Raw genomic sequence first — 12485 nt, 5'->3', positions numbered from 1 at the left:
GTTTTTTCATTCCTACTTTTTTTAAGCTTCTTCTCCTTTCACATATCTATCATGTTTTGTTAATTCTTATTTTTATATATTTAATCCTTTTAAGCATATTATATCTTTAATCCTTTTAAGGGTACTTTATTATTTTTACCTAATAATTATATTATCTGAATTTTTACACCTAATCTTGCTTCTTCCAGTGTCCGAGTTTCAGCACTGATAGATTATTTTAAATGTCTGGAAATTTTGGATTAGGAGGTCATTTTTATTGAAGCATTATTTATATGAATGCTGTGTTCCTGTAAACTTAGATTATATCTTGCCAGAAAAGTTTTAAGTTTGCACAGATCTTTATACGGTATTTCCCATGCCCCTCTCTTTAACCTTGACCCTTGTGAATCATAGAACAACGTTTCCAACTGCTTACTTGAAAGTTATTTTCAAAGAACACACACCTTCTCACAAACACACACACCCTCTCCTTGATTAACATCGCCAAAGGAAGAAACACTGTTGTCATCTTGCCCTCGGTCTCCAAATTAACTTTACCCTCTGCATCTACTCTAGGTCCTACCTGGTTGTGCCTCTCCCAGCACCTAAAGTTACGCAACAGCATTTAAGTAGCTAATAAACTCACTTCTTGAAATGTATCTTATTATTCAAAACTGAGTTATTACAGATATTTTATCACTTTCATTTAATTTGTGATTAATAAGTACATCTATTCAACATTAAACACAATTAATATTTACTAATATTAATCAATGAAACAGATTCTCCAAAACTAAGGGTAACGGGTAAATTATATTTAAGAACAGAAGCACAAATTCCGGGGCTTAACATTAACAGGCTTTACACATGTTTCTGTATAAATTGCTACATACCTTATGGGCAGGTACCAGATTTACCAAAACTGTATCCAGAAGCTCCTGAGATACTGTATCACCCTCACAAATAATAGAACTCATAAGGTCTACCATGTGCATATGAACTTTCTGATTGTGGCCATTGCTGCAATTCAAAGTAAGATATTTAGGGTGTAACTAAAGGATTCATTATTTAATCATAACATGATACTAACAAGTATTACACTTTACTTTAAAATGATACTAAAGTATTAATAAAATCAAATTCTTTATATTCATTTAAAACTTCTCTCTCTCCCAAACCTTATAATACCCAAAGTCTATTTTTATACTAAATTTCCAGGATTACTTTTCCTTAATTTTAACCAGTCTCACAATCAAAAGTAATTAAATCAAAATGTAACCTTTGTTTTATCTTAAATTCAGAAAATCAAATTGCTTTACTGAAGGTAATTTTACTAATTTTAAAGAACACAAATAATTCAAATATTCACATGAATTAAGGGATCAGCAATATGTAATTTAAATAAAAGATTGAAATACAATCCAAAATATATTTTATAGTGGGTATAGAATAGATAGCCTTAATGTCACTCTTGTATTATTATTTACATCACAAAACTGATTAAGTCCTATAGTGTTTTTAAAACATCTATAAATATAAAAAAATTGATGAATTCTTAAATTATAACTCTTAGCCTTCCAGTATGCATAACAGAGTTAACCAGATTAACTTGTAAATTACAAATTCTTTATATTTAAAAAAGTTACATTCCTAATAAAATAAACTTACTTTATAACTGAAAATAATGTTCTGTACAACTGTGTAAAAATTTCATTGCTATCTTCCAACTCAAAGCATATGTTGTATGACTTGACCCAGGCAATGTTCTAAAAATACGAGGTAAAAAAGATGAAAGAAATACATTTTAATTAGTAAAAACATACAATCACAAAAAGCACAAAAACAGTTTAAAATGCCATCTCAAGATATAATGTATTGCTTACCTCAAGTAAATAAAAATACCTATTGAACTGTGGGCTCTTTGTGTCCTCTAACCCCTTCAACTGCCTTGTTATAAACATAAATATATCCTTTAAAAAGAAAAGAACTGATTAGATTATGAATGCAACATCAAAATAGCCACTAAACTCCCAAAGCTAATTCAGCACTCATGTGTATCTATCATGATAAACTGTAGAGAACCAACAAAAAAATTGTATTTGGCTGTAAGTTTTTAAAAGGACATCATTATATGAAAATGCCAATTATTTTAATACCCTTCATAGGAAAACAGTGACTCATTTACCATCATTGTACCACAGAGAAAAACTTCACCTTTCAGCAAGTTAAAAAAAACAGACCTAAAAACGAAGTGAACTAAAATTCATGCCAACTTTACTGGAATAAAAAAGGCCGCAATGACTGTGAGTTGACCCGGGCTGCTGGAATAGCACTGAATGTGGTAATTATACGTATAGCAGGAACACAGTCCAGGAACCTTAACATTCCAAAATAAAATCACCAAGTATGAAGACAATAGATCGCAGAAGCTTAGAAATTTTAAAAACACCTTTAAAGTTAATTTGTCAAGCTTCCTATCTACTTAATATAATAAAACGTGTCCCCTGTGAACGGGCCCTGCTGGTCTGACCAAGCAGACTGGCTGCTGCGCTGACTGCCTCACGATAGAGAGACCAGCCCCTGGCTGACACTAAGTCCAGTGTGTGAAGGACTTTCTGACCATGGCAACGGCCTGACAGTGGCAGGTGTGAAGCCAGGTATCACACTCTTCTCTCACTACTACTGTAGACAAAGAAAACTACGACTCTGATGCAAGAAGAGTTAAAACTATTCCATAAATTTTAGAAAACTGCCTCAAAATGAATAATTTGTAAGTACTACCTCAATAAAATAAATAGGTATTTAAATTAAGACCCTAAACCTGACCAGAAAGAATAAGATAACCTTACATTTCTCAGCTACGAAATAATCTAAAGGCTCTAATTTAACCCCAGCTCTTCCACGCTGCTCTCACACTGTGCCCTGTTCTAAACAGAACGGCTCTGTGGCTGTTCTTCTGGGAGGGCTTTCCATCAAACCAGAGCCTTGACACAGGTCGCCGGTGACACAAACTGGACACACACCCAAGAGGCGGAGGAAACCGTGTAGCGGCACTCTAAAGTCACACTTGCCTCTTCACAGGAGTGCCAGAAAGACCCCTGGTGCGGGAAAGCCACAGCCCACCCATCAAGCACAGTCACTCCTTAAACCAATTCACAGTGCGTGAAAACGAGACGTTCGCCAACGAGAAACCAGGACAGACACCTGGGCACACAGCGCCACAGTCCAGCTCGCCCCACCTACTGGAAGGAAGCCTGGAACACTCTCCACTCTTACAGTTCAACTCGGCTTTCCAATGACAAACACTGCTCCCTGACCGCCTCCGACCTGCTGTAAACCCAGTTCAAGTTCCTGACACATCACTAACATCAGAATTTGTTAAATAAAATAAACCTAAGTTGTCTGTCACTTCTTCACATTCAGTATGAATAGTCTTCCTGTGGACACATTCTCTAACCCTTAGTTTCCACAATCATCTTTTACTATGGTTTTTCTGATTTTCTTAACCTACCTTGTCCAACATGCTCATGGCACACTTTCTACCAGACAGATGAACCGTGGTATTCCACTTCCCTTCTCACCTCTTAAAGATTTTCCACTCACATGGCTTTACTTACAACTGCTATAACCAAATACTAGATGTCTTTTCTACCTTTTCATTACAATTTCGTTCATTTTATTCTCTTCAACCCGATTTACATCACACCTTCCATTAAATGAATTAGGACTCATATAAATTTAGATTTATACTGGATACTTTCTTTTAAATAACAAACATGGTCTTTAATATAGATTGTCAAAAGGGAGAAGGAAGTACCCCCCAAGTGACACTGAAACAGACCTAATGATGACATAAAAAGTAAAGAAGAGCCTAAAGATCAGAAATTGTTTTACACAAGCAAGTACTACATTGGGAATGGGGCTGTGGCGGGCAGTAAGTTCTAAAGCACACGGAAGCTGTTTAACAAAAGATTGCTGCAGCTAATGTCAAAGAATCCGAAGAAACTGCCAACACACAGTCACCCCCGTTTTAGTCAGAAAGATAAGGGGGGAGCAGTCAGCCCTAGCGGCTCTTTCCTCAGGGCTTGCCTTCAGTTTGTCGGGGGACGTGTAAGGAGCCTCGGGGGCGTAGATCCTGAAGATGTCTGCAAGGCAGCAGGCCACCAGCAGGCGGACGTCTTTATCAGGGTGCTTGAGGAAGAAGTCCGAAGCAAGATGTAAAGCCAGGTTTAAATAAAGTTCCTTTTCTTCTTCAGAGTCCTGGTCCATGTCCATGAACGTTTTCACAACCATCTACACAAAAAGGCAATCATCAATTAACAAATCCTTCATGCAAAAAATAAAGCCATTTGAAATAAAAGCCATATTAATTGCAAAGGCTACGCTTCCAATAAATGTTTTCATTTTCCTCCCTAAAGGATCTGAGAGAACAAGATCCTTCTAAAACTATAGGGTAAATAACTTTTCTTTAAAAAAATAAATAAAATACTTTTAACTTACCCATCACACATGTTAACCAGATTTTAAAAGTTTAAAACTACCTTTACCTGGTGCTTTTTATCTCAGTGTTACAACTGGAACTAAACGGAGTATGTCCTCCTTAACAGCAGCATCCTTCTAGAATAATATAGCTAATCCTTTTATTAGGAGAAAAAGTATACCTTTCAACCAGAAACCTAGGATGACAATTTATTTTTCCATTTGAGCCATAACCACTCCAGACACATGGATTGATATACTCAGCTAAAAAAGAATTTAGAAACAAAAAGGATGACAAAAATGTATCCTTAAATGTAACAAAGCTACCATGAGAGACTACCATAGTACCCAACAAAATATTCCTTACGCCGCAGTAAAAGAGAACAAGGTGTAGAGAGTTCATTAGTAGGACCTGGTGGCATGTGTAGAGTGAGCACAGGAAACCCACAAGGAACAGTTCCTCTTTCAAAAACATTTACATAAGAGTGGGGTGAGAACAAGAATGGGGAGGAAGAGTACAGTTTGAATTCTTGAAGCATCTCCTTTAATTTCAGTCTTAGTAGTTACAATGAACCTTAGTCTGTATTATTCCCACTTCACAGGAGACTTAACAAAATTGCAGAACTTGGCAGGGGCAGGAAAAGTGGCCATCTGGAATCCACTAGGTGGCGCTGCAAATGCTAACCATCAAGTAGCGCTGGCCACCAAGTACCAATGTCTAGGACACGGTCCTGGAGACAAGCTGCCAAGATTCCCACTCTGCCGTCAAACTAGACTTGGGAGTGACACACATCCACTGTGTCAGTGAATCCCAGAGCAGCCTTGGGGCGCGTCCTTCCGGGGAGAGACTTGGTTCCACTGGGTCTGGTGCCAGGACAAAAGCAAAGTATCCTTCCAGCCTAGCACTGCTGTTAGTTCCAGGCTACCATGTCCAGAACCACTCTCCTAACTTGCCAATTTAATTACTGTTAAGATATATGCTTTGATGGCTTAATGAATTATAAAAAAAGAGTCAAAGGAGAGAAAAAAGACCTACATGCAGAGAACTGTTTCTTTCTCTACAATCCTGCCACAAAGAGTGAGAGGTTAAGTATATTTTGAATAAAATGTTATAGGAAACTCTAAAAATTATATAAACAAGGACACCTGACATGTTAACATTTATAAATTACATGTAATTTATAAAACTTACAGCTGTATTTGTACATGTCCAAAATTATCATCATCCCACACTAAGTCCTTGTTTGTGTTTCTCTAAGAAGGTTGCTAAAAGAGTGGGAAGTGTAAATTAGAAAATTTAAAGGAGATAAAGTATACTAACTGAATTACTGCTGGGCAAAAGTATCTACAAAACAATGAAAGTGTACTGCAAACACCAGATGTGAGCACTGTGCCTACTGGTCTAAGACCAACGAACAAGTTTACTCAAGGGCTAGGTAATGGGACTCCCTCACTACTGCCTACAGCCCACACGGTGCTAGAGACTCATCAGGAACTCATGTGGGCCCCTGACATGAAAAGAGGTGTGTGAGGAAACAGCATCCCTGAAAACCACTAGGTGCCAGCCAGTATCTGAGTGTGGCCTCTGGGTTCACTGTCAGGTCCTTTGCAGACCGCTGGCCGTAGGCCTGCCACTGCTGACACAAGAACAAATCTGAGGGAACAAATGGATCTTTTTCCCTAAAAATTCTATCAAGTCAAGAGAATGCAGATACACAGAAAATGAGAAATGTCACACACAGAAAGGGCTTGTAGCTTAACTACTTTAAATAAAATATATAGAGGTTCCTAACTAGGTAAAATATTCATATTGGTAAATTAAATCTGCTCAAAAAAATCTATCTTTTTAAATAATAAACACATGACATTTGACACAATATTTTATGAATAAAGATTTATAATACTAAGACTTTATATGAAATTTATAGTAGTATTAGGGTTCTTTACTTCTGATGAAAATAAACCATGCAGCAATAGCTACAAAATAACTATTGCTTTAAAGTTCCTGGGCCTTCAATAATTAAGGCAAGTCTTCCTTCCAGTCTTGAAATATAAGTAAATAATAATATACCAAGCAAAATAAATGCCGAAGCAGATACAACCTGGAAAGGAAAAAAAATACTCAGAAATAAAAAACATCTGAACTGACTGATAAATCAGACATTCTCCTTGGCCACTTGGTTCCTTTAGCCATTTTAACAATCACAGAGACCATCCCGGTCACAAAGAAAAGGAGGCCCACTCTGAATAATCTTCCTCGTCTACAGGCGCCCCAGCAATCCTGATTCATCGTTGCATGTCAGAAGCAGAGGAAAAAGCTTAAATTAAAGCTCTTTAACCTCACCTCAAATAACTTATGAAAAAGTAAAATACAGCCTGAGTAAGTACAAAAACTTAAAACATCCTTTCTCAAAATGGTTGTTTTTATCAAATAAATGATAGGAGTAGGGGACAACTTTCTACATACAAAAATGACTGTGAGTACTGTGGATTTGTTCTTCATACCCAAGTACAGGGGACCCCAGGAACTCTAAGCCTTGCCTTTCTGATTGTTGTCTCCCATTCACAGCAGCCAAGGAAACCCTGCAGTTCTTTGCTGCCTCCCCTCCCTGAGATCCTTTCTCTGCCACTGTCTGCCTGGATTTGCTTTCTCACGGCGCCTTAATGAGATACAGCACTTTGAGAGCCCCACACCCCAAAGGGATGTCCAGAAACCATAACCCAACTTTACTCACCTTTAACCGTCTCACCATCTCCTCTTTGGATATTTTATCTGAGATTTCCTTGACACCAGGAGGGTAGGTAATTTTTCCATCATTGGTCCTTGTCTTTGAATGAGCCATGATGGAAATATGTTTACCCCTAAAACAAGGAAGCTGTTAGATGCAAACCAAAAAATAAGTATAAACAACATTCATAATAAACCTGAAAAGTAACCTGCCCACCCAATAATCTGTAACTACTATAGCAATTTGCTTATCTCATTAATGAAAAGCATTTTCTAAACATTTCCTGAATTTTTAGTTTTAACCTTTTTCATTTTCATCAGTGGTAAACTAGTTTATCTGCACTAACCCTCCAACTACAAAAACTATACGTGAAAGAAAAAAATGTCCAAAATAAGCATATTTTTAAAGCACCACAAATTGCGTGGATCGAAATCTAAGAGCATGCAGAAGCCCACAGAAGTAAACGGAGCGCTGGAGCATTACATCACATCCAGCTATGCCCACGGGGCACTGGCCACCCCTGAAAAACCCAGAGTTCAGTTTGGGTGCTCCTGCAAGGCACAGAGAGCAGGAAAATCGAAACCTGTCAAAGCAGTGTGAAGTGACAGACCTTCCTGACATTAATGCGAACGGTACACCAACCCCCGAAAGATAAGCACCCACAAAGGAGAAAGTAAACCAGAAATCAAATGTGCCATGTCCCCATCACGCACCCCCCGCCCCAGGGGACACCAGAGAAAGCTCTTTTGATAATAAGCAGAGCAAAGTAATAACTGATGCAAGGACAACAGCTAATCAGTGTTGGCCATGGGCCTGCATATTTACTGAGGCTCATATTACCTAAAGAGGCCAGAGAAATCTCAACACATGACCTCGGTGACCTCCAACTGGTGGTGTCCCCAAGCACCTGATACCAGTAATTTCCAGTCCTGCCTAGAGAGCGTTTTCATTCTATGCCTCAAAGAAACCCCACTACGGTGTTTCTAGGACAATGAGCATGACCAAGTCAAAAATAGCCAAGCACCTAAGGAAACCAGGCACCATGAGCAACAACCAGCAGGAATACCAGCTTCAAAGAGCAGACCCACCGCAATGACTTCAGATAGTACAATGATCAGATTACAAAATTATTTGTATTTATAGTTTCAAAGAAATAAAAGACAACTCTAAAATGTATAAGGAATAAAAATTTTAAAAAGCAGACAAAGATTTGAACAAAAAAGCAGAACTTCTAGAAACTGAAAAATAAAGAACTGAAGTTAAAAACTCAATGGGTGAGTTTATTAGCATATTATAAAAAGCTATTAAAATTAGTGAACTGAAAGAAAGGTCACAGAGACAATTATCCAAAAATACAGAAAACAGAAACACAAAAAATAGAATGAACAGAAAAATAAAGGACAGAAGGGTTTAACTTATGACTCATGAAGTACAAGAAGAAATGAGGCAGAGTCCCCTATCTGAGAATACAAATTCAAGAAGCAACACAACTCAATTCAAAATATTATTAACAATAATTCCAGAAAACAAACAAAACCTTACGGCAGGCTTATCCCCTTGACAGGAAAAGTATGTAAGTTAAAGTCACAGGCAACTTCTCAAGAATAACAATATAATCCAGAAGACCACAAAACATTGTCTTCAATGTGGGAAAAGTGTATGATTGCAAAGCTCAAGCTTACATTCAGGGAACGTGATTTTCAAGAAGATAGTGAAATAAAAACAAATTAGCCAAACAAAAATTAAAAGCTGTAATAAATTTATACACATATCACATAAAACATTGCTTAACACAGTATGTTATAACACACTCAGGTTAAAAGACCAAGAGTTTAAAATTTCAATATAGAATTCTTACTAAAACACAGTAAAATATATAGGTACAAGATGTTGAAAATAAAAGGATGGAAAAATCCACCATGCAACGACTAAACAAAGGAGAGCACCCTAAGCTAAACAGAAATTTTGAAACAGAAATTAAAAAGTAGGTGCCAGGACCCACCCTTGGTATTCACTCAACAGAAATACACAGGGCTTCTGGTCAAGATGGTGGCACAGGTAGCGCAGGGCTCGACTTCTCTCACCACCACACCGATGAAAACTACAGAGCCACCATCGCTCGCAACCACCTGACATCTGGCTGAATAAGAGCCCTGATGCTAGGAAATTAAAGAAGCCACAGTGAGACTGGCAGGCGGGGCAGAGACGCAGACCAAGCTGGTCCCACACGCAGGTGTGGTGGATAAAAATCAGATGGGCTATCTTGGCTGTGGAGGTACTACCTGTGGAGCGAGGGGACCCAGCCCCACAGCAGGTCCCATCCCAGGGTTTCAGTGCCAGGAAGAGAAGTCCCTATAATGTCTGTCTGTGAAAACCAGCGGGGGACGGTGGCTGAGTGAGAGAGAGGGCTTCTGGAGTCCAAGACGTTCCTCTCAAGGGCCCATGCATGGATGTCCTCAGACTCACTCCCTCTGAGCTTCAGCACTGGGCCAGCAGCCCCAAAGCCACACAAGGCTCATAAAGCCACATGAGTTCAGTATCAGGGCGAGAGCTGGGGGGACAGCTTTCTCTCAGAGAGAAGTGCTGGCAGAGGCCACTGTTCCTGTGCTGAGCCCTCCCTTCTCAGAGCCAGCAGGCAGACTCCAAATCTGAGTCTCCACCAACCTGGCTCACCTTGTTTGCCCTCCCCTGGTGATTCCCTGAGGCTCTGCCCCACCCAACTTGCTGACCCACCCAAGCTGTTTCCAGTGGCTTTTCCTTATGAATGGCCTGTCTTGGTTCATGCTTCAGATTTTCCTGAAATTTCTCAAACAAGCAGTATCTGACCTCAAGGTGCCCCCATAGCTCTCACTAAGTGGCCCCCAGGCCCGGCACTAGCAGCAGACAGCCTTGGTTTGCAGCTTGGCCTCATCTGGGCACAAGCCCAGCATAAGCAGCAGCCAGATGCAGATCATTTTATAGCTCGTGCTGGGTGGCCCTGGACAGAACACAGGCAGTGGCTGACCTTGGACTACACTTCCCAGGAGGCCCCAGAGCCAGTGCACCCAGTGGACAGGTTCAGACCAGATGGAAGCACCACCACCCAACCGACCCCAGAAGCAAAACATTCTAGGAGCAAACTCAGTGGGCACTGGAGCCCCACTGAGGTAAGTCCTGCTCTGTGGGGTGGGTCCCTGCACAGCTGATTCTCCAGTGATCAGAGGTGGGTGGTGGAGGCCAGTCCTTACAGCCAATCAGCCTGGAGAATAAATCTTTCCCATTGATGTGCCAACAGCAATCAAGGCTCAACTACAAAAGGAGTGTGTGTACAGCCAACACAAGGGGTGAGTCACCTACAGGGTTGGGTGATCAGGGAGGCTGTGCCACTGGACCCTACAGAACACCTATATATAATGCCACTCTACCAAGCCAGGGAGACATAGCAGCTCCACCTAACACATAGAAACAAACCCAGGGAGGCTGCCAAAATGAGGAGACAAAGAAACATGGCCCAAATGAAAGGAGAGAACAAAACTAAACACGCAATCTACTATACTAGACACAGAGTTCAAAACACTAGTTATAAGGATGCTCAATGAACAGGAAGAGTAGATAAATGTAAACAAAGACATAAGAAACATAAAAGCAGAACTACAAAACACAAAAAGGAACCAGTCAGAAATGAAGACTACTATAACTGAAATGAATATATTACACAGAATCGACAGTGGTGTCGATGAAGCAGAGGATCGAATCAGAAATTGGGGACATAGGGAAGCAGAGAAAACACCCAACTAGAACAGCAAAAAGAAAAAAAACAATCCAAAACATGAGAACAGTGTAAGGAACTTCTGGGACAACTTCAAGTATACCACCATTCACATCATGGGGATGCTGGAAGGAGAGGAGAGCAAGAAACTGAAAATGTTTGAAAAATAATGACTGAAAACATCCCTATTTTGTCAAAGGAAATACACATACAAGTCCAGGAAGCACGGAGAGTCCCAAACAAGATGAACCCAAAGAAGCCTACACCAAGACACATCATGATTAAAATGCCAAAGATTAAAGACCAAAAGAGAGAATCTTCAAAGCGGTAAGAGAAAAGCAGTTAGTTACCTACATGGGAGTTCCCCTAAGACTGTCAGCTGATTTCTCAACAGAAACTTTTCACACCAGAAGGCGGTGGCAAGGGACTCAAAGCGATGAAAAGCAAGGACCTGCAACCAAGATTACTCTACCTAGCAAAGCTATCATTTAGAATGGATGGACAGATAAAGAGCTTCCCAGACAAGAAAAAGCTAAAGGATTCATCACCACCAAACCAGTATATATTGGCTTGGTGGTGATGAATCCTTTAATATGTTAAAGGGTGTTCTTTAAGAAGAAGGAAAAATAAAGAGATGAAAATTATGAACAAGATGGCAATAAATACATATCTATCAACAATTGAGTCTAAAAAATCAAACAAGCAGAACAGCAATACCACCAGATTCACAGATTCAGAGAACATCTTGACAGCTGCCAGATGGGAGGGGGTTGGGGGTTCAGTTATAAAAGATGAAGGGATTAAGAAGTACAGATTGGTAGTTAGCAGGATTGTCACGGGGACGTAAAACCAGTGAGGGAACACAGTCGACAATAGTCTAACAATAACTCTGTGTGCTGTCGGGGGTGCGAGACTTATCCGGATGATCACTTAGCCAGCTACGTGATGTCTATAATCAATGGGGTTGGGCGTACACCTGCAACTAATAATCATAATGCATGTCAATTACAACTGGAAAATACAGATATAAAACAAAAATGAAAACAAGAAACAGAAATAAAGGTAATCCTGGTTTACACACACAAACACCCACATACGTGTGTCCACAAGACACGTATAAAAATGTTCATAGCAATACCATTTATATTAGTCAAAACAGAAAACACCAACATCTATCAACAGCAGGATAACCGGTAAAGTGCAGTGTACTCGTCACAGTGGAATACAGGACAGTTACAGAGTAAGCAAACTGCCGCTTCACACAATATGGATTACCACCAAAGGAAGTTACGTGCAAGAAGCCAGACGTAAAACATGACACAGTGGAAACACTACTGACAGGAGTCCAAAACCAAAGAAGCCTAATCTACAAAGTTAGAAGTCAGAAGAGCAAGAACCTTTGGTGGGAAACGTAGCTGAAAGAGAAACAGGACGGATTTCTCAGAGACAGGTTATGTGGGTCACACTACTGTCCTCACTTTGTGTAAAGTTATAGCCACATACAATTTTAACATTTTTCTGAACTACACTATGTTTCAACAACAACAACA

General features: G+C 39.6%; 1 protein-coding gene across 7 annotated transcripts in view; it reads right to left on the bottom strand.

Moving 5' to 3' along the window:
• PDS5B (PDS5 cohesin associated factor B) overlaps positions 1-12485 on the bottom strand; it is a 134084-nt gene that overhangs the window by 90289 nt on the left and 31310 nt on the right. For 6 of the 7 annotated variants that reach the window (XM_045201077.3, XM_024568410.3, XM_053916444.1 and 3 more), the window contains exons 2-6: positions 7194-7320; positions 4069-4272; positions 1863-1949; positions 1648-1745; positions 873-999 (exon numbers count right to left, since the gene is read on the bottom strand). In XM_045201077.3, the coding sequence (XP_045057012.1) occupies positions 873-999; positions 1648-1745; positions 1863-1949; positions 4069-4272; positions 7194-7301 (624 nt within the window). In that variant the 5' untranslated portion in view covers positions 7302-7320. Of the gene's footprint in view, positions 1-872; positions 1000-1647; positions 1746-1862; positions 1950-4068; positions 4273-7193; positions 7335-12485 lie in introns of all 7 variants that reach the window. The other variant, XM_053916442.1, reaches the window with a different exon arrangement.

The sequence above is a fragment of the Desmodus rotundus genome, chromosome 13 (genome assembly GCF_022682495.2).
Source record: "Desmodus rotundus isolate HL8 chromosome 13, HLdesRot8A.1, whole genome shotgun sequence".
Classification (NCBI taxonomy): Eukaryota; Metazoa; Chordata; class Mammalia; order Chiroptera; family Phyllostomidae; genus Desmodus; species Desmodus rotundus.
Note: the sequence above shows the minus strand (reverse complement) of the source record. Positions and strands in the feature narration are given on the sequence as shown.